Here is a 26589-nt window from a genome sequence, read left to right on the forward strand (position 1 = left end):
GGTAACCAGCTGATATCAGTGATTTTAATAAAAACAATTCCCAAGGTAAAAGAACAGATTCATCCTACACTCTAACTTTCCTGCTTATGGCATTGTTTATTAGCTGTGTGGTTTTAGACAAGACCCTTTAACCTTTTCTGGTCTTCAGTTTCCTCATCTATAAAAATGGGAATAATAATCTTAAATTAGATTAATAAATACAAAGTGCTTAGCAGAAAGCTTGGTTCATAGTAAAATGCTCATAAATGTTAACTATCTTTTTATTATTATAATGATAATCCTGAAGTATACCACAAGAAGTTAAGGTATTTTCTGAATAATCAGGGGGAAATAGATGTAAAGATTTAGGGTCTTTAGTTAAATATATGTGTTTCAGGTCTGACTTCTCCCCTGCTAGTTGTATGATCTTGAACATGTCCTGAAATGTCTTTGTGCCTCAGTTTCTTGTCACATCAACGTTGTACATACCATGATGTTATTTCTGTAATCTAACAAATAAGTATTTGTATAGATACCTGAATATGCATTCATAGAGAAAACATGGGTTGCTTAAAGAGCAAGGGAATCAAGATTGGTTGGAAAGGCAGGAGAGAGCAGGACTGGTGAGATAATGCTCATATTAGCAGTGGTTCTATCTGGTTGGTGGGATTAGAGGTGGTTTTAATCTTTGTTCTTGAGCAGCGTGTATTAGGGATGAGAGCTCAAGTTCTAGAATTAGATCTGGCTTAATTTCTGACCCTGTTACCTCCTAGCAGTAATTCCGTGTAACTTTCATAACCTTGAATTCTTTGACATAAAAATAGATCTTTTATGATAGGTTTGTCTCTTAGGGTTGTTAATATTAAATAAAATTAATGTATATGCCAAATGCTTGGTTCAGGCAAAATAAACAGTAAGAGCGCCTTCCCTGTTATTATCATCCATTATCATCATTACACTTCGTTCGTTTTCTAAAATTTCTGCAAAATGAATTTGTATTGAAATATTTTAGTAATCAGGTGCCACTAAAAGATGGTGATACTCTTCATTTATATCTTCATTTCTTAAGTTTTTATACTGTACATTATAATAATGCATCATTTCAACTGTAGACCCTTGACACCTATGGCCGAACAAGTCAACAGTTTTATAGGACTTTTGACTACATGTGCAGGGTTAAGGGTCAAAGTACAGACCAGTGTTCTGAAAATAGGCAGGCTTTTATCCACTCTGAATATTTTCAGGGAAATTTGAGATTAATCTTTTTATAATAGATCCTTTTAAGTCTCTTTTAAAATGGCACTGTCCTTCAAAGGACAGTGTTATTTAAAGTGACAATAATATTAGGATGTATTTGAAACTCAAGAATGGAAGAGAATTTTATGATAATTATTTGATACATATTCATATTACATGGTTTTTTTTAATTTGTAAAGGATTTTTCCTTTGGATTTCTTATTAGCAGTGTCCATTCTATCATACAAGTACAAGCCACTATAGATAAATTTTTTCTATAAAGTGAATAATTCCTTGAACCTTGACGATTTGTTTTCTTATCTTCCAATTTTCTTTCTGAAAACATTATCAAATCTTTGTTACTTAGGCATGCTTCATTTGTTTTGCTGTGAATTTTCTACTTAAGATTGTATATTAAAACCCTCCGATAGGATTTTTCATTGGCATGTAGAGACCAGAAGCCTTTGTCTTGTAATTCACATTTTCTGTTATGTTGTGTTTGTATTCCCTTTGTCTTCTGTGTTATAAGTACAATAAGTATAAAGCAAGATTTTTAACCTGAACTAAATTGGTAAGCTTTAGGGGGGGAGGGGTCTCTAAACTCCTTATTATACACAAAACTATTCTATAATGTACATATGTGCTTTCTGTAACAGGCTTATACACAAAACTATTCTATAATGTACATATATGTGCTTTCTGTAACAGGCTTTCGACTTAGTTTGTGACACATACTTTACCCACATTAAAAAAAGAAAGGAAAAAAGATTTACTGTTGTAAAGGTTGAAATCAGAGGCTGTTAATGGTACAACTATTAGAACCAAAGAAACAAAAACAACAAGCTAATATGTGGACAGTGGACAGACTTGTAAATGGAATGAAAGGTTAATAACTGAAACGCAATGCTGCCCAAATCACAAAAGTCAATGCAGAAAGTAGAGCTCAGAAGCAGAGAGAGAAACTGAACATAGTTCAGTGTATTTTAAGTACAAGAGACACTGCCTGATTACTGGTTATGAAAATAAGCATGTCAAAGAACTAGAATATGAATACGAAAAGCTTTTCTTCCCCATACGTCCTTATCCACTAATACGTTACCTAACGTGTTAGAAAGTTATGTCAATGGACAGATGCTTTGTTGAATAAAGCGTTTCACTTTGATCATTTTTAGGTGATTTCCTGATTTACATTTTATCATTGTTTGAAAGAAGAGTAGTCTCATCCCACTAACTTTTAAATTAACTTTTCTCAAGGTGTTTTGCATCACAGATTCTAAAGACTTGGCCTCTAAATGTGGTGCTTAGATCCATAAATTAGATATCCAAAAGGAACACAGTTTTTCTATTAACTGAAAAATATTTTAACTTGGAGTTTTTGAGGCAGTAAAATGCACTAGTGTAGATTACAGACCCTGGAGCCAGAGCACCTGTGTTCAGATAGTAGCTCTCTCATTTAACCATTTGTATCAACTTGAGCAAATTACTTATCCATAAGCATAGTTAATTTCCTTATCTGTAAAACAGAGATTATAATATTACCTACACCATAGGAATGCTGCAAAGATGTGTAAATTAAAATATGTGAAATAATCAAGACAATTATGCATGTGGTCCACAGTAGTATATAAGTCTTACCTACAATTATTATAATGTTTTAGAACCTTTAATGACTTTTATCTAAGAATGCTGTGGGTAAGGCTGTCAGCCTTTTTAGAGTACTTTGCAAGGAGGATAGCATTACAGCTAGACCCTGTAGTCATTGGTTGTTTTTACAGGCAATCTCTTGTATATGCATAGTTGCCAAGTTATATGGGTTTTGGGTTTTGGTGTTTTTTAATGCAGGCAGTTTTTCACGGTGGTAAAAAGGTCAGGCCCTGGCATCAGACAAGCCTGGATTCAGTTCTAGCTGTGCCACATATTAGCTGTGTAACTTTTATTACCTAATCTTCCTAATCCTCTGGTTCCTCATTTGTAAAATGAAGATAGTAATATTGCCTACTCCGTAGGGTGTTTATGATGATTAAATAAGATAATATACATAATTGACTTAGCTCAGCCTCTGGAACATCAGTTGTTAGGACTAATAACTTCTCTGTCACATGTATATATATTATTATAAATTTATTTCTGAAAATAAAGGTGGTTTTATGTTTTATTTTCCTAAGTGGTATATAAGTTCCTGCAGCGCAATGCCCGTGTATTTTTCCTTATCTAGAAGTGATGGGTTACACCATTTATGCTTATAAGGCTTATGAGAAGTGTTGGTTAAATTCTGTTTATCTTCATTGAGAACCCTTGAGAATAAATCCCTGTATTAGTTATCTCTTGCTGTATAACAAACTACCATAAAACTTAGTAACTTAAAAGAACAGCACTTATCATCTCATAGTTTCTGTGGGTCAGGAATCTAGCTGCTTTCTGTGGTTCAGGGTCACTCACAACCTGCAGTCAAGTTGACAGCCCGGACTATAATCATCTTAAGGCCCAACAGAGGAAGAATTCTCATTCGGGTTTTTATATATGGTTGTTGGAAGGATTCGGTTCCCTGTGGGCTGTTGAACTGAAGGTCTCAGTTCCTCACTGACTTTTAGCAGAAGGTCACCCTCAGTTGCCTTCCATGTGGGTTCTGCATAGGACAGTGTACAACATGGCAGCATGCTTCATGAGAGCAGTCAAGCAAGAGGCCGAGCAAGTGCAAGCAGAATGAAAGGGACCATCTTGTAGAGTATAATCTCAAAAATGATGGCACACCTGGCTGGCTCAGTTGGAAGAGCGTGTGACTCTTAACCTCTGGGTCGTGAGCTCAAGCCCTACATGGGTGTAGAGATTACTTAAATAAAACTTTTTTTTAAAAAAGTGATATCCTGAGGTGCCTGGGTGGCTCAGTCAGTTGAGTGTCCAGCTTCGGCTCAGGTCATGATCTCACAGTTTATGGGTTTGAGCCCCGTGTCGGGCTCTGTGCTGACAGCTCAGAGCCTGGAGCCTGCTTCTGATTCTGTGTCTCCCTCTCTCTCTGCCCCTCCCCCACTCATGTTCTGTTTCTGTCTCAATAATAAATAAACATAAAAAAATTTTTTTAAGTGATATCCTATCACTTTTTGCCATATTCTGTTAGAAGAAAGTCACTAGGTCCAATCTACACTTAAGGGAGTAAATCGGAATTTTGAGGAAAGCTGTTCAAATCAAGCAACAAATTTTTCTTGGTGTTTTTTTCCCTGCATACTTGATATGTGCCATTCCCTGGTCTGGAAGCATAGATCTTTCTCAGCCTTGCATTCCAATAGAAAATTTCCATGTAGTCCTGGTATCCCACCCTTTTTGTAGTCAAAAACTCTGCTGTCCTCTTTATAACTGTCTGTGGTCTCTCCCCTTGCTTTATCTGTACAGATCATTTACAGATTATAAATTACTAATCTATACTTTTAAGCCATTTATAACCAATGCTACTGTACCTTTAAGTTTACTATAATGAATTTTGACTTTTATAGAAAAGTATATTCAATGAAAATAAGTAATATACAATAATTTATGCTACTTTTATGAGGTTTGGGCCTAGAAAAATATGTCTCATGGTGCCATATTAACATTTTGATGCTGGGGAGCCTGCGTCATGTGCCAACTTCAGCTCAGGTCATTATTGCATGGTTCATGAGTTCAAGCCCTGGACAGGCTCTGTGCTGACAACTCAGAGCCTGGAGCCTGCTTTGGATCCTGTGTCTCCCTCTTTCTCTGTCCCTCCACTGCTCATGCTCTGTTTCTCTCTCGCAGTCTCAAAAATAAAATAAACATTAAAAAAAAAAAGATTCTGATGCTACAGCTAACATTTGCTGATTTATCTCTTAGTACTGATTTTTCTTGATCAACATAGAATAAAGAACAAAGGTAACTTACTACCCCTTTGAACTGTAACTTTCTTTCCAACCACTGTTCAAAATATTTTTTAAAGTATAACATTATTTCTCACCAATATATGGCCAGTATCTAAACATATTTGTGCTAAAAAAAAAAAAAAAGCACAAATCACATACCTTGTAGAAAGTTACTATACCTAATTACCTTACTTACAACAGGATTTCCTCAATTGTAATCCAGGGAACTGAGATGTTAGTTCATGCTACATGAATGATGCTAAATTACAAGATCTATGAATGTGAGACTTGTTCAGCTTTTTCATCACTGAATACCTAGTTCTCAGACCAGTGACGGCTATATAATATTCAGTACATACTAAGTGTATCAATGGTCAACTATAAAATAATAGCAACTATTAAAAATTGGGACATTTTGCAAACATGGAAAATATCAGAATAAAAAGTAGAGGTAAATACTAGAGATGAGTAATAGGAGATACAGGGGTGCCTAGGTGGCTCTGTTGGTTAAGTGTCCAACTTCAGCTCAGGTCATGATCTCACAGTTCATGAGTTTGAGCCCCGCGTCAGGCTCTGTGCTGACAGCTCAGAGCCTGGTGCCTGCCTCAGATTCTGTGTCTCCCCCTCTCTCTCTGCCCTCCCCCACTCATGCTCAGTCTCTCTCTGTCTCAAAAGTAAAAAAACATTAAAAAAATTTTTTTAAGTAATAGTAGATACCAAGGACAGAAAATCAGTATATGAAAATACACAAATTCTCATAAGACCTGCTGTGTCAGATAATACACACACACCACCCAGAACATCCAGCAGATTATTTGGAAACCATTAGAATGATGTGAGGAACACTTCGTACTATAAGCATATCTTCTGGCATTAGACAAACCAGTCCTTGAAGAAAGGGCAGCTACTGCAAACACATAGCTTCAGCCCCACCAGTAAGTCGGCATTCCCAACTCCTCGTTCTTCAATTTCTCAGGGAGATGAAAAGAAAACACCACATTCAAACAACTGAAGAAAGTATTAAATTCTTGTGTACGCCCTCCCAGGAAGAACTCTTGTAAGAGCTGACCCAGGAGAGTCCGCTCCAGACCATTCCCCTGCTTCCTTCCCTAGCACTTTGGCTTTGCACCTCACATCATCAGGCTTTACCAGTCAGTGCCCTTCCTTGATGCAGCTTCTTTACACTCTGAGGTCCTGCTGGTCTTTAAAGATTTTAGCTACTAGTTCACCAGAATTCCTGCTTTCCTACCCATTTTATTTTCAAAACTTACCTGCTACTTTTCATATAACTATCTTTCCCAGTCTGGCCTGTTAAACTATAGTGAAATAATTCCTTGTAGAATGGTGCTTTTCTCTTTGAGCCTACATGATTAGATCATGTTGTTTTAGTGTGCAGTTTCTAGAATAAATCCCAGATTTGGAAGCCAACAGGGAGTAAGTTTGTTATTTAGACAAATGTGAGTTGAGGATAATACTTTCCTTACTGTGACCAGTGTATAAATACGTAGCATTCCACGTTAGAATAAATTGTGCTATGGATGAGGAAATCCAGGCCAGTAGGGGAATAATATGGAAATACCACATTATAGAAGTAACGCTTCTTTACTGAATTTGTATCTCAAACGTATGTCTATTCAAAGCAGACATTAGAAACCTCAGTTTAAAAACCCAAAGGAACACTCAGTGAGAAACATCAGTCTTAGAGGTTTCAGTGAGGCCTTCAAGATTCTTGAGCTTGTCAAATGCTGCTTTTTATCCCAGCCAGATAGTCATCGCCATGCATCGATGTGCACATAGTACTTCTGGTACACTGGGGGCAATTGTGTAGTCAAGGAAACAGTACAGTAAGTGTTGGCTGCAGTGAGTACTCTCTGTCTCTATATATCCTATCTCTGCAGTGACTCCCGCTTCAGTGGGAGAGAATCAGAAGTAGGGTGTTGTGATGGAAGATTATTAGCATTTAAAAGCCTGTTTTCTTAGCTAAGTGCCAAACTAATGAGTTACTATGTAGATTCCCTAATCTTTTAAAAATTTAATTCCTAAATAGCAAAAGAGAGAACAACTATGTGTGGGTGACTTTTTGCCCATCTATTTTTGGGACTGACTACAGGATTATCAAATAGTAGATAAATTTACTTTTGTTTTGTTTTTTTAGGAAGCATATTTAAAAAAAATTTCCATCATTTTGAGATATAATTGATGTATAATTTTATGTAAGTTTAAGGTTTATAATATGAATGATTTCATATATATATATATTAAAATGATTACTGATGAAATTTGTGGACAGTGTCTCCAGAAAATTGCACCTACATACAAAATTTTGCATACTGTCTACATTTGCCAAAAAATTAATAAAACACTTAGGTTTGTTGCATTAGGTAATAATTTTATCTGAAAATTGGTCTGAACAAATCAAAATTAACAAGAAGGGCTGGACTAGAGTGTTCTAATGAAGTTGCTAACTCCCATTCCATACCCTCAAGCAAGGCGTCTAAATCCTCCCCTCTGCAACTAGAGAGATTCCCTAAAAGTTGATTCTTTAACTTGGGCTCCAGGTGAGTTAATTAAAAGAAGGCAGTAATTTGAAAGAGAAGGAAGGGTAAGTAGGAGAGATTCAGACATTTTCACTTTTAAGAGATGGGATCCTATAATTAAAGATTCCTGGGTGCCTGGGTGGCTCAGTCAGTTAAGTATCCAGCTTCGGCTCAGGTTATGATCGCACAGTTTCCGGAGTTCAAGGCATCTCATTGGGCCCTGTGCTGACAGCTTGGTGCCTGGAACCTGCTTCAGATTCTATGTCTCCCTCTCTCTCTGTTCCTTCCCCACTTGCACTCTGTCTCTCTTTCTGTCTCTCAAACATAAAGATATAAAAAATTTTTTTTACGATTCCTTAGATTTTTATGTACCTTCCCCAACTTAGGCTATTTTTCCTCAATTGAGGATTGACCGTGATCTGTGTCATTGATAGCCTCGCATGGATCTGGTTTTCCCATCTACCTCCTGGACCATTCTTCCCTACTTTTCTGTCCTCTGGTCCATACTGAGAGGTAGTTCTTAGAACTATGGAAAATATCTCAGTGTGGTTTTGATTTGTATTTCCCTGATGATGAGTGATGCTGAGCATCATTTCATGTGCCTGTTGGCCATGTGGATGTCCTCTTTGGAGAAGTGTCTGTTCAGATCTTCTGCCCATTTCTTCACTGGATTATTTGTTTTTCGGGTGTGGAGTTTAGTGAGTTCCTTGTAGATTTTGGATACTACCCTTTTATCTGATATGCCATTTGCCACTATCTTTTCCCATTCTGTCCGTTGCCTATTAGTTTTTTTTTTATTATTTCCTTTGCAGTGCAGAAGCTTTTTATCTTGATGAGGTCCCGATAGTTCATTTTTGTTCTTGATTCCCTTGCCTTTGGAGATGTGTCGAGGAGGAAATTGCTGTGATTGAGGTCAAAGAGGCTGCTTCCTGCTTTCTCCTCTAGGGTTTTTATGGTTTCCTGTCTCACATTCAGGTCCTTTGCCCATTTTGAGTTTATTTTTGTGAATGGTGTAAGAAAGTGGTCTAATTTCATTCTTCTACATGTTACTGTCTCGCTCTCCCAACACCACCTGTTGACGAGGCTTTTTTTCCATTGGATACTCTTTCCTGTTTTGTCAAAGATTAATTGGCCATACACTTGTGGGTCCGTTCTGGGCTCTCTATTCTATTTCATTGGTCCATGCGTCTGTTTTTGAGCCAATACCATACTGTTTTGATGATGACAGTTTTGTAGTAGAGGCTAAAATCTGGGATTGTGATGCCTCCTATTTTGGTTTTCTTTTTCAATATTACTTTGGCTATTCGGGTTTTTTTGTGATTCCATATGAATTTTAAGATAGTTTGTTCTAGCTTTGAGAAGAATGATGGTGCAATTTTGATAGGGATTGTACTGAATGTGTAAATTGCTTTGAGTAATAAAGATGTTTTCACAATGTTTATTCTTCCGATCCATGAGCACGGAATGTTTTTCCATTTCTTTGTGTCTTCTTCAATTTCCTTCATAAGTCTTCTATAGTTTTCAGCATACAGGTCTTTTACATCTTTGGTTAGATTTATTACTAGGTATTTTATGGATACCACCTCACACCGGTCAGAGTGGCTAAAATGAACAAATCAAGAGACTATAGATGCTGGTGAGGAAGTGGAGAAATGGGCACCCTCCTACACTGTTGGTGGGAATGTAAACTGGTGCAGCCGCTCTGGAAAACAGTATGGAGGGTCTTCAAAAAACTATCAATAGAACTCCCCTATGACCCAGCAATAGCACTGCTAGGGATTTACCCAAGGGATACAGGAGTGCTGATGCATAGGGGCACATGTACCCCAATGTTCATAGCAGCACTGTCAACAATAGCCAAATCATGGAAAGAGCCTAAATGTCCATCACCTGATGAGTGGATAAAGAAGATGTGGTATATATACACAATGGAGTACTGTGTGAATGAAATGTGGCCATTTGTAGGAAAGTGGATGGACCTCGAGGGTGTCATGCTAAGTGAAATAAGTCATGCAGAGAAGGACAGATACCATATGTTTACACTCATAGGTCTAACAGGAGAAACCTAATAGAGGTCCATAGGGAGGGGAAGGGGGAAAGAGAGTTGGGGAGAGAGAGACATGAATCATGAGAGACTATTACTGAACACTGAAAACGAACCGAGGGCTGAAGGGGGAGGGGGAGGGTGGAACGAGGTGATGGTCATGGAGCGGGGGGCACTTGTAGGCAGAAGCACTGGGTGTTATATGGAAACCAATTTGACAATAAACTATTATTTAAAAAAAAACTATGGAAAATACCTTAGACTGCCATCTTAACCTCCAACTTCTATTTAACCTTAAAATAATAGACAGATTTTTCTAGACAGTTTTTCAAAAGCCTGTTTGGCAAGCATATTTTTTTAAATTAGGGTTAAAATGCCCGCACATTGGCTTTACACTCTGCAGTTCAATATGCACTTTATCATTTCCTACTGCCATTTACTCAGCCATGAGATACATTAAAACTGCTTGTATCTTGAAGGTATTTGAATTTACAGCTTCCACTATGGGCTACTGGGAGTCGTTACTTTTTTAGGAAGTAGCAAAGAACCACTGGAGGATGGGAGAATTAAAATTTCCTGTACTCCCTCCCTGTTACAACATACAGTTTCATGGGATTCATGGCCTTCCAAAAGAGCAGGTAGCAGAGGCCCTCACATCAAGAGTTCCTGATTTAGCACTCACTTTGGCAGCACATATACTAAAATTGGAACAATACAGAGAAGATTGACATGGCCCCTGCACAAGAATGACACGCAAATTCGTGAAGCATTCCATATTTTTAAAAAGAAAAAAAAAAGAGTTCCTGATTTAGACCGTTTCTTAGCTTACATCTGCTACTGTTTGGATATCATTTGTTATTAGCTGTGCTGGCTAGCTACAGCAGGAGAAAACATTATGCATGATAGAACAGTTGAAACATGAAGTTACTTTTAAAAGAAAACAACTAAGGGCGACTTTCTTCAACCAATAACTTCTAGTGGTGTTAGGAAAATATTGGCCATCCCCAACACTGTGGTCACTAGATGTCTCATTCTTGTGGCTCTTCCACTGCTGTCTCCTCCTGCCAACCCCACCAGTCATCTTCCCGTAGACACTAGCTAGCTCCTTTCTACCACAGTTCTACAAGGTCATGTTAAGAATTACCTTAAGAGATGAACTACAGTGCTGTAACCCAGTCACCTTTTACCACTACTACTATTGCTTATTATTTCTAGTAATTCTTTTGTCTTTTCCTACTTTTAATTATTTTTATTAAAAAATATTTGTGGAAATAACCTGAAGATAGGACAGTGCTTACCCTAACCCTCCCCCCTTGCAGAGAAGATTTGTATTTGCTTCTGCTAGCCGGGACCATTTTGATCCAAGTTCAGAATTGGTGGTTTCCTGGGCTAATCAATTGACATGAGTCAGAATTGCAAGGCCTAGTTTTCTTCTGGTTTATCTTTACTCCCAGAGTATAGTTAAGGGTCCCAGCCCAAAGTATAGGGTGCATTACTAGATTTCCCACTCTTGGCATATCGTAGAGTTCAGTTTTGTTCCTTTGACTGTATGAGATGGGCAGAAGCACAGCTCAGCTGTTCAGTCATTTCTTCCCTGTTAACAAATGTCCCTAGCATTCAAGGCGCCATCCATGCTGGGCGAGATCTCCCTTCTGGATTTTCATCTTCTTCCTGCTTTTGCCTTTTGATTTATCACCATCCTGTTACATCTTTAATGCTTTTCAAAAGATTTTTAAGGTGTATTTTGTCCAATTTTTAATAGTTATCTCAGCTAGAGGGTCTCCAGTTACTGAAAGGTCCCCGCCACCACCATTTCCTTTAGGGGGAAAATTCTAGCATTTATATTTTTAGATTGCATACACATTCTAAAATGTCTAAACAGAACATCTTTTTCATTGTACTCCCCATGGGAACAGACTATATACTAAAACATAGTCTTAAAACACTACCTCTTTGAATAAACCAGTCTCCTTAAATTCTGGGAGCTATATAATAAGAATTTGAAATGGTAGGTCACCTCGGTGGCTCAGTTGGTTAAGCGGCCAACTATGGCTCAGGTCATGATCTCACAGTTCTTGGATTCGAGCCCCATCTTGGGCCCTGTACAGACAGCTCAGAGCTGGAGCCTGCTTTAGGTTCTGTTTCCCTCTCTCCTCCTCTCTTCCCCTCTCTCCCCCGACCTTTCTCTCTTTCTCATAAATAAATAAACATTAGAAAAAAAAGAAATTGAAATGGCATTATTAGCTACACCTAGGTGATTACTTGAAATACAAAGAAGTTCTCTTTTCAAACAGGCTTTTAGAGTTGATTCGTGGTCCATCTGTTTCAGCAAGTTATCTCCTATTGAACTTGGAAACTGAATCTCTGATTTGTATTTTGCATCAGACTTTGCAAGTTTTGCCTATTGTGATTATGATACTACCCATGATACAAAATTTTTGAAAAACTTGCTTTTCTGTTCCTGGTCTCCATCTGGCCTCATTTCACCTATTACCATTAGCTTGGAGAGGAAAATATCTGTTTTATCCAGTCACAAATTTCAAATGTATTTCATAGATCATTGAGATAAGTTCAGCACTGTTATGTTTTCTGCTTCGATCTTAACTTCTATAGGAGCCAAAAAGTTCAGTTATAAATTTGAGCAGATAAAACTGATGTTTCTGTTGTTGCCCCCCCCCCCAAATAGGGAAGAGGAGTCATCGTGCAAAATGATTAGAGAACTTCTTTTAATGTTTGAAGAGAATTGTGAGGCACAGGCTTACTACAGTCTGGCTCCCTCTTGCTTGGCTCTGTTGCAAACCAATTTAAAAGGAATGTTCTTATCTGCTGGTTAATGTTTTATTAAAACATTGAATATCAAAAGCCACACAAAACATCTTTGTATTTACCACAGAATGACTGGTGTACATATTAAAGACTAATACTCTTCTACTAATCCATGTAAATCATCTTTGGCTACTGTAGAACAGAAAGCTACCCTTAAAATCTAAAGATATTATTTGTCTTATAGAAGTAAATTTTCTATTTATAAGTCTTAAAGAACATTGGTTAGAATTCATTTATGTACAAGTAAAACTTCCATTATAGTCAAGAGCATAAAATATGCTGTTTTCTGATATCTTAACAGAACAATGATGCTGATTTTCTTAGCTAAATTGTATGCCATAAGTTCTCTAATACGACAAATGCCGTATCTGGTCCCTAACCAAGTAACATTTTTTATAATGACACAGATGATATGCTCTTTGCCCTAGAGAAAAGAGAGAGTTACATTATAGATGGATCATTGTGGCATTTTTCCAGTGAGAGCTTTTGAATAACAGTTATTCCTCAAACATTTCTTCTCAAATATCTAATCAAGTAAAAATGAACGCTAAAATTATCAAAAACACTGTCCGAACACTTTAATGTATTTTATGCCTTATACTTACCACTGTATCTGTAGTGCTTATTGTAGTAAGTGACTCATGCATAGTAGGTGTTCATTTAGTGTGTATTGAATGAATGAAATGAACCCCAAAAGCCAGAGGAAGGCAAAATTAAACACTTTAATATGTTATAAATATATATGAATAATATAGATTTCTCTCTACTAGAAATATATCTTTTCACTTTCTGATTTACTACCGAGGGGTTCAGAAGCTTGAACAACTAGAGCTGTATAGTAAAAACTGGAGCTCAGTTTCGAGAGGATTTGGTAAAGCCCACATGCCGCTTCAGCACCTACTGTGGCAAATAACAGCTTGCTTTTAACAGCCACCCATTTTCTAATGTTCATCAGAAAAGAAAAATTTAGGTAATCATTTAAGAACTAAAATGAAAGTATAACCAGGTTTGCTTTGGCGTTTGGGCCAAGCTAATCATATGTTTTAAAACTGTTAGAAAGAATGGGTTTCTTTATTTGATTAAATGTGGGACAAATTTCTGAGTTTTGAAATAGATGAGAACAAGCAGTTTATAATTAATGGATTGTAAAGGAAAACGTAAACAGCTCGATGGGAAAATGCCAAGAGAATGCTGAGAATTTAGAGTCTATAGACTGAGACCCTGTGTAGCCTGCCGGGTTAGGGATGCAGATGAGGGGTTTAGATACATTAGCTGTTAGACATTCACTTCTTGACACAGTTTTAGTCATTGTCTAATCCCTCTGGGGTTTGGCTACTTTAAACAGAAGATACTATTTTGCAGATCTAAAGTATAAACCATCTAAAAGGAGAATTGGTGTCATCAAGAAAAATAAGGACCAAAATGTTCAGCACTCGCTTGTTTACAGGATCCTATTTCTTGCCTGCATTGTATTTTTCATATAATTTACTATGATTTAATTAATTGATCTTCTGTTTTCCTTCTTGAAACTATAACTTCCTTAGGAATAGGGGCTGTACCCCTTGTTCATAAATGTACATGTGACACCTGACACAGTACTGGACACACAAAAAGTAAATACTTAATGAATGCTTAATGAGTTAATGAATGCTTTCCTATACTTATTGTCTGTCATCAGATAATACAGAATGCTATTAAAGATAAAAATAAATAAAATAACCATATAAACAATTTTGTTTTCAGCATTCACATATTTCCTGACAAAATAATGAAGTAGTTGAGAACACAGGCTCAGGAACCATACAGCCTGAACTACAGTATTAACTGTCACTTACCTAACTCTAACCATGGGCATGCAAGAACTCAGTCTTTGTGTGCCTCACTTTTACTATCTGCATATAGGGAATGTTGAGAAGATTAAATGATTTAATACATGTAAAGCACTTAGAAAAGTACTAGACACTAATATCCCAGTAAACATTAACTATTGTTGTTACTACTACTAGTACTACTATCATTATTATGATTCCAGAAATAAATTTAAAATGCTCTTCTAAAACAACATTAAACATGCTGCATTTAATCCATTTTGAACTTGGAGTTCTGTAATTGTGTTGAACCAGTAAGTCATCATACAGAATTTGAATCTGAAAACTGTTCCCTCTGCTTTTCCCTAACTCTTCTGTTAAAGAACCAACCTCATCTGTTACAAGAATTTTGACTATAGCCTCCTCCAAGACATCCTCTTCCCTTCTTTTTCTGCCTCCATCCTGCCAAGACAAGTTTGTTTCTTTCTCTGTGTTCTCCAGTACGTCCTTTAACTTATAAAATATTTCTTACATGCATTGGCTTCTCTCAAGTTGTATGTCTTTGCTGTAAGTTGTTAACTGGTTCAAGAGGAGTGGCCAAGTAATTTTTAATCTTACACTAAAATCTAAAATACATATAGCTTCTTTTTCATAATTCTAGACTTCTCGCTTGGAGGAAAAAGACAGATATTGTGCATACTGTTTCATTCTCAAACCTAATGTCCTTAAAACATTTTCTGTAATTTTAAACAATTGAAATAGAAATATAGAAAGGTACACAAATCATAAGTAGGTAGTCTCAATGAAATTGTATGAAATGAACACACCCGTATAACCACGACCTAAATTAAGAGAGTAGAACATTCCGGGCACTTCAGAAGGTTCCCCGTGCTTCCCTCCTATCGTTATCCAATCTCTAGAAGTAGAACCGCTATTATGAGTACCATTCTGTTACTTTACTTCCCCATTTTCACACTTTGTACAAATGAAATCACTTAGTATGTATTCTTTTGAATCTCTCTTTTGTTCAGTAGTATATTTGTGAGATTCTCTTCTATTGCTCTCACATTTCATTTTCTATCTACTCTTGATGGACATTCTCAGTTTGGACTTTTATGAACAACTCTCCTATTAATATTTGTTACATATATTTTGATGCACCTGTATATATAATTTTACTTTTGGTATGTATCTAGCAATGGACCTGCTAGAATTTCAGGATGTTCAGCTTAATTTTTTTTTTCAAACCTCATGCTACCAATTTACATTCCCATCAGCACAGATGTATTCATGTGTTCTTTTGCCCCATATTGTCAGGATGTTCATTAATTTCTTTGTTTGTTTTGTGTGCTATCTGCACTGCACATGTGCAGTGGTATCTCATTGTGATTTTGATGTTCATCTCCCAATAATGTTGGACAGCTTTTCATATGCTTATTGGTCATTCGGAATCATCTTTTGTAAATTCCTATATAGATTTCTTTGTTTACCTTTTGTTGGATTGTCTTTTTTTTCTTAGTGATTTGTGTGGATTCTTTATATATTCTAGAAAGAAACCCTTTGTTGGATGTGTAAATTAAAGATATCTGTTCCTACTCTAAGGCTTGCCTTTTTACCATCTTAATGATGTCTTTGGTGAAAAGAAATTCTTCTTAATAAAGTACACAAAAAATCAATCTTCTTTTGTGGCTAGTGCCTTTTGTGTCCTATTTAAGAAATCTTTGCCAAGTCCTAAGTCATGAAGATCTATTAGGTTATTTTCTAGAAAATTCATTGTTTTACCTTTCCTTTTTTGATCCATAATCCATCTGGAATTGATTTTTGTATATGGTATGAGGTAGGGGCAGGTTTTATTTTTATTCATATCATATTGATCCATCATCGTTTGCTGAAAATACCATTCTGTTACTAAACTATGGTTCTAAATAAGGTGGTTCTAAATAAGGTGAATTATGTATGTGTAGATCTGCTTCTGGATTCTTTATTCTGTTCCATTGGTGTTTCTGTCTATGCCTGTGTCAGTCATACTCTGTCATAAGAGCCTTAGCATTATATTAAATTTTGATATTAAGTAATAGAAGTCGTCATTCTTCAAGTTTTCTTTACTATTCCTGGACCTTTCCATTTCCATGTAAGTTGTAGAATCTTTTAGTTCTTAAGGTACTGTGTTCTTCATTCAGTTTTCTGGGAACACAACCCAGTGCCAAAATGCACTCCTTCCAAATGGCCAAAGTGAAACAAGAGCTGTAATTTTAATAGTCTTGGAGCACCTTGGTGGCTCAGTCAGTTAAGTGTCCAACTTTAGCTCAGGTCATGATCTCATGGTTTCCACTGAGGAAACAATATAATATTGGGAGCATTGATTCTGGATTCAGGGAACCCAGGTTCTTAACCTGGCTCTACTATTTATTGCTTGTGGGATATAAGCAGGTATCTTAATTTCTCTGTGCCAAAGATTTCTCATCTGTAAAACGAGAGTAATACCTATTTCATAAAATTGTTATAAAGACTAAGTTAATTGTAAAGTGTTTAAATTGGTGACTTGTACATAATACACACTATATGCCAACTAAATGTATCATATAATCTAGCATGTGTTATTTATTGTATAGATTATAAACTTTTTAAAGTCAATGACTTTACTTATACATTCATTTAAAAAAATTCAATGACTATACTTCCACATTATATAAATCCTCATAATACATAATGTTGACATGTACATAGAAAATATTTGATATCCAGATAACTACCTAGAAGAAAATGAAATGGAGCCCCAGAATATCTAGAGGTCAGGAATCTATACTAAGAAGAATTTGGAAAAGCTTAGCTAGTTTATTCAATAGAAGAGGAAAAGGGTAATTCATCAATTTGAATAAAGCAGTTACCTTTTTATTTTATCAAGGAATAAGAAACCATCATTCTTGGGAGATGAGAACAAAGTAAACTTAAATATTTGTAAATAAAAATAACCCTATTGATTCTATTATATCTTGTTATGTGGCAGAAAAATCTATTTTTGTTGACTCTTGGAGAGGAAGTAGGGAAGAGAAAATAGAGTCTGTTTTTCTACTCTGACATAAATTCAATGAAAGTTCTATATAGATTTTTCACAGATGAAACACTTGAGTTCAGTAATAGTATGCAGAAATACACATGTAGTCTGTTCCCTGCTCCCAGCTTATAACTTTATAGAGAAGTTATGATAAATATCAAGTGAATGATGATAATAATAGTGTAAATCTCACTTTCTTGCCATAAGGAGCAAAATTATTATTTAATGGGTAAGATTAAATATCCTAAAAAATCCAGAAGCTATTATATTTCGGCATCAAACCATGTGACATTATAGCTCATGCTTGCTATGCTGAAAGGATGTGTCTCAAAAAAAAAAAAGATTTTTGTAATGTCCTATAGGGTCTGTGCTGCTGTGGATTGTTATAACATTAAACCTAATGCATATGAAATAAAATCTGAAAAGATGTTGACAGTGAATCATTAGTATAAACAGTTTAACTTATTTCTGCATCATATTTAGAATAGATCATCTTGTGTTCCCTGGCTCCTTTTCATATGATTTCTGTAAATTCTGTATTTGGAAATAAGTTTATCTTGATGATGAATCCAAGGGAAAACCTCATACTGACTTTGTTTACCAACCCTCATTGAAAAGGTTTGAAAAAGAATAATTCCTATAGTTGGTAACCACTGAAAATAGCCAAAGTAGAAAGAAACTAAAAAGCAAATTGTAATGAAAGAATGTAGCAGTATGGAAGCAGATGAATGCCACCCATCAGGAATTTGGAGAATCTAAATTTCAGGGCAAAACCGAAATAATTTAATGGGGGTTTTTCTTTTTGGAGTAATTAAAATATTCTGGTATTAGAAAGTGATTATGGTTTCATAACCTTATGAATACATTGAAAGCTACTGAATTATACACTTTAAGAGGATATAGTTTATGGTAAGTGAATTATATATCACTTTTTAAAAAATGACCCTGACTGTGGGAGAAGTGCTACTCAGACCCATGTGTCATGGGGTAGGACCCCAGCCAGGATGAATAGAGCATCCGTGTGCAGGGTGGCAGTGAGCAGCAGTGACATTTATATTTCAAGGGGGAGCAGATAAGGTAAGGATAGTGAAAGCCAGATTTCTCACTATTGAGGAACAAATTTACAACTTTGGAGGGAAATTTTTGCAAGAAAAAAACGCTAGAAGTACCCTTATCATATTGAACTGGAATTAGGGTGTCACCGTGAACTTTTGGGGTATATGTTTGTATACAGATTTGCAAGTGAGAACGAATATAAGGATGTGTGAATGTGTGTGTATATATACATGTCTGTATGTATGTGTGTGATTATACTGCCTAACTCTACCCAAGTGGACTTGGAGGACAGTGGCATCCTAATAGCAATGAGCTTACCTTTCTCCACTAAAAAGAACCAGGGCTTCTTGGAAAAGTGTCTGACTCTAGGGCTAGGGCAGGGGAAAAAATGAACCTGGAACATCTTGTGCCAGAAAGCAAAGAAGTGCTCAGAAAATGACACAGGTCTGTCAGAAGGCTCCAAGAGCCAAACTGGAAGGGCTTATTACCCTGACCACATCGGAGACAATTGGAATGACAAAATAAATAATGATAGTAGCAGATTATAACTCATTAAATAGATAGGAAATTTTGAGTCCATTTGAATAGGTGAGGAAAAGAAACTAAACAGTAGAAGGAGTAATGAATTAATGAATGCTAAAAATAGGGGCAAAAGTTTGTCGAGGAGAGATTCAGACGGATACTTTTACACCAGGGTCTGTAGTATTACTCTTCATAATATCTAACAGATAGAAACAACCCCCAGTGTCCACCATCAGATAAACTGTGGCATATTTATACAATGGAATCTTATTTATTCATAAAGTGGAGTGAAATTCTGATACATGCTACAACGTGGATGACCCTTGAAAATATGCAAAGTCAGATAAGCAAGACATAAAATGACAAATATTGTGTGATTCCACTTACATTTGCCTGGAATACGCAAACTCATAGAGGATAGCTGGAGCTAGAAGGAGGGAGGAATAGGGAGTTTTATTTAATGGGTACAGAGTTTCTTTGAGGGGATGATGGAAAAGTTCTGGATGCGGACAGTGGTAATGGCTGCACAGCATTGTGAATGAACTTAATGCGACTGAATTGTAAAAATAGAAAATCTTGGAATGCATATTTTATCACAAAATATTTTTTAATTTAAAATTTATTGTGAAGTGGGATGTATTTACATCGACTCAAAGTATCCCCCCCCCCCCCCGCCCCAACACACACAATACTTCCTAATTACAAAGAGAAAAAGTATAATTTTAGAGTGGGGAAATCTGGCGAACGCTACCAGTGGTCAAAGTTCACACAGCATCACTTTTGTGATATTTCTGCCAGAAATGTATAACCTGAGTCAAACCACAAGGTAACATGAGATAAACTGGAATTGAGGGACATTGTGCAAAACAACTGGCCTATAATCTTCCGACGTGTCAAAGTCACAAGAGCTAAGAAAAGACTGAAAACTGTTCCAGATTAAAAGAGATAAAAGAGAACCAAGAATGAAATGCACTGTATGTCCCTGATATGGATCCTTTTGCTAGAAAGGACAGTACTGGGACAAAACTGAAATGGGGTCTGTCAGTGAGATTATAGCAACACCAACTGCTAGTTTACCGATGTCTGCGCTGGCGCCGTGGCCATGTAAGAGAATGCCTTCGTTTGTGGGAGACACATACTAAAGATAATGAGACATCGTGTCCATACTTACAAATGGTTAAAGAAAAAATGTACTTGGTACTATTCTTGAAACTCCTTTGTCAGTTTTGAACTGATTTCCAGATCTTTTGAAAAGAGAATATTTACACAAACTGTAAGAGAAAAGACAAAGAAAATAAAAGAACCTGAATGAAGGTAGGACTGTGGCAGCAGCTGGATCCACCCGAGTGCTGAACTGGAAGGCTAACTGTCAAGGAAATAGGAAACGTCCTCTATTCAGTGGATTACGGACATTCTCTCAAACTCGGGTGTTTCAAGTAGATACTCTGAGGATAATCTGAGTAAACTAACTATCAGTTAGAATATGCCAAAGTGGGAAAATCAGCTTCCAGGCAGGCACCTTGTAATTTTGGGTTTAGAATGAAAACAGAGGGAATGACCGAATTGAGTATAAGATTGGTTGCAGGATGAGGTCATTTTATTTTGAAAGATTCATGTGTTTCAATGTCTGCCTCTTCTAGGTGATGCTGAACAGGAACTTGGTCCCCCTCCGTCAGTAGATGAAGCAGCAAACACACTCATGACTCGTCTGGGTTTCCTTCTCGGAGAGAAAGTGTCGGAAGTTCAGCCAGGGGACCAGTACAGCATGGAAGTGCAGGATGAAAATCAGGTAAGCCGCCTGCTCTCACTGCCAAGCCCGGGCTAAGCCGGCCTGCTCTGCCGGGGAGAACGTTGCAGGGTGTATGTATATGTGTATGTTCTGAGAAGAGTCCCAATTTTTGAATGACTTCTGAGGCCTGATATAGCTCGATTTTCCATAATCACTATATTTCTTTACTTTATGAAACATCTTTTTGTTATATTCCTAGGTTTAAAAAGCCACTTGATTTTGATTCATTTGTGGACTGAATGAGGGAACAAATAAGGGCATGAGCCAAGAAACAGAATTGACATCTGTAGAGTATGACACCCAGAAATTAGAGAGTACACATTGTTTGCAGGTACATGTGCATTATTTACCAAATTGACAATATGCTGAGCAGGTCTCAGCAAATTCGAGAAGATTCCAATAACCGTGATTATAGTAGAATTAGGCAATTACAGAATGATAACCTTGAAAATGATAGCTAAAAGATAATTAAAAATCCCCCCAAATGTTTGGCTATTAATATACTTCTAACATACTTTCAAAGAAGAAATCACAAGAATTTAGAAAATGTTTTAAACTGAAATAATAACAAAACTTATATATTTGTAGTATATAAAAGTTATAATTAAAGATGTGCTCAAAAAGAAAGTTTAGTTTTGAATACATAGAAAAGAGAAAATCTAAAAACTCAATAATCTAACTATTCATGTCAAAAAGTTAAAAAATATCAGCAATTTTATCTTTGGCTATATTTTAGTTTAAATGTAGCAAAGGAAGCATTAGACTAGGATTCATTTGTGGGATCTTAATCTTTAAAATGTATACTGGGTGGCTCAGTCAGTTGAGTGTCCGACTTTGGCTCAGGTCATGATCTTGTGGTTTGTGAGTTCGAGCCCCGCATTGGTCTCTGTGCTGACAGCTCAGAGCGTGGATCTGCTTCAGATTCGGTGTCTCCTTCTCTCTCTACCCCTCCCCCATTCATACTCTGTCTCTCTGTCTCTCAAAAATAAACAAACATAAAAAACGTTTATATGTCCTATAGTGAATCAGTTTATTCTAGAAGATGGTGAATTAATTTCATCTTGTATATTCTTAACAAATATTTGGAAGATTGTATGTCATATGTTAGTGTTGTCATAAAATGATACAGTCTTCATGGATTATTTGGATATGTTTATAGATCCTGTGGATCATGTTCAGGTGTCCGGGGCTCTCTCCTCAGACTTCTCTCTTTTTGTCCTTATTCCCTAGGCCATTGGTTTTGCAGGTCACACATTATAATCTTGTGGGCAGTTTTTATAAAATTCAGATTCCTGGAGAATCTAGTATATTGAAACTTCTCCATTCTTTTTTGTTTTTTTAAATACTATCTGAACTCCGAATTGCCTCTAGCCCTGCCTTTCTCCTTAACGCCAGTGCACTTCCAGCCGCCTGTACTAGAACACCTTTTCTTTCTTTTTTTTTTCATATTTTTCATGTTTATTTTTTTATATAGTTTATTACCAAGTTGGTTTCCATACAATACCCAGTGCTCTTCCCCACAAGTGCCCCTCTTCATGACCGTCATCCCCCTCCCACTTCCCCCCTTCCTCTTCAGCCCTCAGTTTGTGCTCAGCATTCAGTAGTCTCTCATGATTCGCCTCACTCCGTCTCCCCAACTCTTTCCCTCCCTTTTCCCCTTCCCATGGTCTCCTATTAGGTTTCTCCTGTTAGACCTATGAGTGACAACATATGGTATCTGTCCTTCTCTGCGTGACTTATTTCGCTTAACATGACTCCCTCGAGGTCCATCCATTTTGCTACAAATGGCCAGATTTCGTTCTTTCTCATTGCCACGTAGTATTCCACTGTGTGGGTGTGTGTGTGTATATGGATCTTCTTGATCCATTCGTCAGTTGATATACCACCTTTTCTATCTGGGTATCCAACATACATCTCAAATTTAACATGTCAAAAACCGACTCTTGCTCTCTTTCACAGAGCCTGCTCCTTCCCCAGTGTTTTCTGAGTGGGTTATACCACCTCCATGCTTAGGACAGAAGCATTGGAGCCACTCTTGATTTTTCTCTGTCAGACTCCACATTGAATCTTTCAGCAAATCATGTAGGCATTGTCTGCATAATGTTTGCTGAATCTGATCCCTTCTCATTTCTTCACTGCTACACCTTAGTCCCAAGTCACTGTCCTTGCTTGCCCGGGCTACTACTATGGCTATTAGAATGTGAACTGCCTGAAACTTTGCCTATTTCCTCCTGCATCCTCTGCTGCTAGAGCAGGTTCCAGCATTAGCTGGCACTCAGTAAATATTTACTGAATGAATAAAATAGCCTCCTAATAAATCTCTCCTTCCACTTTTGCTGTAGTCTGTTCACACTATAGCCAGACTGAGCCTCGTACAATGTGAATCTGATCCTTTCACTTCTGTGTTCTCAGTCTTCCACTGTCTTCCCATCACATTTGGAATTAAGTCTGAAATCCTCAGCATGGCCAGAAAGGCGCACTGCCTGATCTGACCCCTTTCTGCCTCTCCTGCACTGCCTACCCCTCCCTTTCCCCTGCAGCTCCGCAGCGACACTGCCTTCCTGTCATTCCTCTGACTCGGAATGTTCCTTACTACTGGAATGCACTCCCCCACAACTCCCTCACTTCATTCTGTGCTCTGCTCAGATGTTACTTCTTCAGGGGGCCTTCCTTGGCTAGTTTTTCTACTACCTGCCCATCACTGCCCCCTTATCCTGCTACTTTATTTTCTTTATAGCTCTTAATCATTAATTTATTACACTGCATGTTTAGTGCGGGGAGGGGGCTGTCCGTATTTAATACAAGAGTGTAAGCTTCATGATGGCAGGGATTGATGTGTTTTTTAAATGTTTATCTTAAGAAAAGGGTATATGTGTGCACAACAATGGGGGGCAGGGGCAGGGAGGAGAGAGCAGAGAGAGAGAAAACCCAGAGGGCTCAGTCCTACAAACCAGAGATCATGACCTGAGCCAAAATCAGGAGTCAGAAGCTCAACCAACCAAGCCACTCAGGCACGCCAATGTTTTTCTAAATCAGTTCACATTGTAACTGTGTTATTACACTATGCCCTGTGAATAAAAAAGTGGGAAAGATATTTGTTGAGGGCCATTTTAATATTGGTATAAGTTAAACATCCATTTTACTTTTTCTTGATACCCATTTCACATTAGAATGTGACTGTTTCTAATAATACAAAAGTCATTTGTGGTGAGCATAGAATAACAAACTTTCAGAATCACTGTTCTGTACCTGAAGCTAATGTAACATTGTGTGTCAGCTGTAGTTCAATTAAAAAAAAGAAAGCGAGAAAAAAAGAGAACGTGGAAGTAGAAAATTTGTGCCCGGGTTCTAATTCTACCCGCTGTGATTTGGTAAATTCACACATGTCCCCTGACATTTCTGAGCTTTAGGTTTTTCGTAGGTAATAGCAGCTGACATTTATTAAATGCTTACTACGTGCTAATCCCTGTACTAATTGCTTTATTCACACTATTTTGTTTAAGCTTTTTTACAACCCATGTGGTGTAGGGTCCATTGATATACCAGTTCTCAGATAAAAAAATGGAAGCACACTGCCAGAAAGTGATGAAATAGTATTCAAATTCAGGTGGTCTGCTTTTACAACCTTCTTCCTAACAGCTGCACCATACCACGTAATACGAGATAATAACACCTGACAAGAATGAGGATCAAGGTAAATCAAGAATATGAGATTACTTTGTAAGCTGTAAAATGCCATATAAATAAAAGATATAAAAAATATACCATATAATTACTATGTAGATATATGCAGGTACTATGATCTGGAGAAAATTATTTTTTAGCTTTCATACTTCAGGGTAGTTTCCTGTTTACATTTCTCAGTGGGGGAAATAATACTCATTTTCCCTTATTCTTGGTTGATGAGGAATAAATGAAATAATATCTTTAAAAATCTTAGGTTGTAAAGAATTGAACAAATGTAAAATAATAATGAAGCTAAATGATGGCCTTCTTGGAATATAATATACCATGAAACTATCTTGGAACCACAGAAGGAAGTGGCTAAATTGGAATTTCTCATCTTAGGAAGATTATTAAGAATTAGGAGGTCATGTTCATTTGATGACTCTCTTCTGAGTTGAAGAGCATGCTAACAAAGATAGATTGCTTTGGTTAGGGAGGCCTGAGAATAACACAGCCTCAGAATTATACTAGAAAGGACAGAGTCCAGCATAGGCAAGTCAGCCTGTATCACTTTTCTGCAGAAGACAAAGTACTGACAGTGATAGTCAACGGGCCACTCTATTTTCTTCACGCAGTAGTTTCTGTGGTAGAAAGATGCGCTTTAGGAATTCCATCATCAGGTTCTTACATTGTGTATTTGTAGAACCTTTCAGAGACCTGACTGGGAGTTTGGGATCCTTCCAGAGAACACAACAGAAAAACCATCGAACTATTTTTTATAAGTTGAGTGGTTTAGCCTATAGCATGGAGAATGGTTAATGTTGTCTTTCTGTGCTAAGAAGAGATTTCTTCTGTATCTCATTAACTAGCCTCCTTAAGTAAATATGAAGCCTGCTTTTTAAACCATGAGCAAATCACACTTTCTAAATGGCTTTATCTTTAAGCTTGCTTTTACAGTTAAAGCTTTTAAAACTTACATTCTGTGATATATGCTTTGTTTTGTAGAAAGCAACTTGTAAAAATAATAGATGTCATTTGGGCTTAACCTCCACATTGGCTATATTATGTGTATAATATAGTTTCCTCTCTCAAAGAACAGACTGAGAATCTCATCTAAAAATGGAAATGGGTTGCTATCGAAGTAATAGATTCATACTAAAATGAAACTTTTCCAATATGGAATGACTATAGATATATTTAATGTAAAAAAAAAAAGCCTTAGTATAGTTCATCTACCCCCATGTTTTTTAAACTGGGGATTGAGAAGGTTAAAAATTACCACATCAGATTCTAACTAGAGAGGATTCTAATTCAGTAGGTCTGGAGTATGGGACTATGTCAGTTTTGTTGGGGAGCTGGTCTTTTTATATTCCACAGGTGATTCTTTTGCGTGCCTGGTTAAAATCATTGCTCTTGCAGGCCAACATCATTTTATAAAAACAGAGGAGATTACAGAGAAATTTAAACTCCTCCCTCCTCTGAAGAAAAATTATAGAGTAGAAGAGAAATGACATAGATCTGAGGGCTTATTGTATTACTAACAAAAATCAGTTCCTAATGTTATTAATATGATTGGAAAGGTTTGCTTGGTTGCAGGGTTATGCAAATGTCACTTGTGCTTTAAGTTGAATGCATCTTTTGTGACCTGGTTATAGCATTTAAATTAAAATCAAAACCCGGATTCGACACAAGTGATTAAATACAGGGGATTATATCTAAAACTCATTTTAGGGTGACTAAAAAGAGCCTTAATCTTCTCACATCTAGTGATCAACACATCTTCCAGTCAAGCTGTTAAATGTAATCTTCAGTTTTAGTGGAGAGGATATGAATAGTGGCTGCATAGGTAAAGAAGTTGAAAGGCTTCTTTCAAATTTAACTTTTAAAGATGTCAAATTTGTCATTAGTGTTCCTTCAGGTAATTTTATCATTGATCCCAGGCCATTTTTAAAAGTATACAGTTTTTTAGTGTTTGAAAAAATAGATACTTTTATTCATTATTTTGGCAACTTATTTGGGTCGAAAGAGCTAAAGAAAAGGGCATGTCATTAAATTAGGTAAGCCAGAATATATTACCACGAGTCTTTCTGGTGATTATTCACTCCTTCCTGTCAAAAACTTTAAAATGAGGTGAACTCAGATATAAGACCCATTCAAGATACAAAGAAATCTCAGTCTGTAATAGTTACTATAGAGAAATTA

The 26589-nt window shown here is 36.7% G+C and overlaps 1 protein-coding gene and 1 non-coding gene across 2 annotated transcripts in view; both read left to right on the forward strand.

The window, feature by feature from the left end:
* TANC2 (tetratricopeptide repeat, ankyrin repeat and coiled-coil containing 2) overlaps nt 1–26589 on the forward strand; it is a 365001-nt gene that overhangs the window by 199569 nt on the left and 138843 nt on the right. Inside the window, exon 6 of the mRNA XM_029927266.1 lies at nt 20573–20721. Coding sequence (XP_029783126.1) covers nt 20573–20721 — 149 coding nt within the window. The remainder of the gene's footprint in view (nt 1–20572; nt 20722–26589) is intronic.
* On the forward strand, nt 10340–10446 carry LOC115283073. The gene has a single exon (XR_003904893.1). It is a non-coding gene; the product is annotated as a U6 spliceosomal RNA (small nuclear RNA).

The sequence above is a fragment of the Suricata suricatta genome, chromosome 17 (genome assembly GCF_006229205.1).
Source record: "Suricata suricatta isolate VVHF042 chromosome 17, meerkat_22Aug2017_6uvM2_HiC, whole genome shotgun sequence".
NCBI lineage: Eukaryota > Metazoa > Chordata > Mammalia > Carnivora > Herpestidae > Suricata > Suricata suricatta.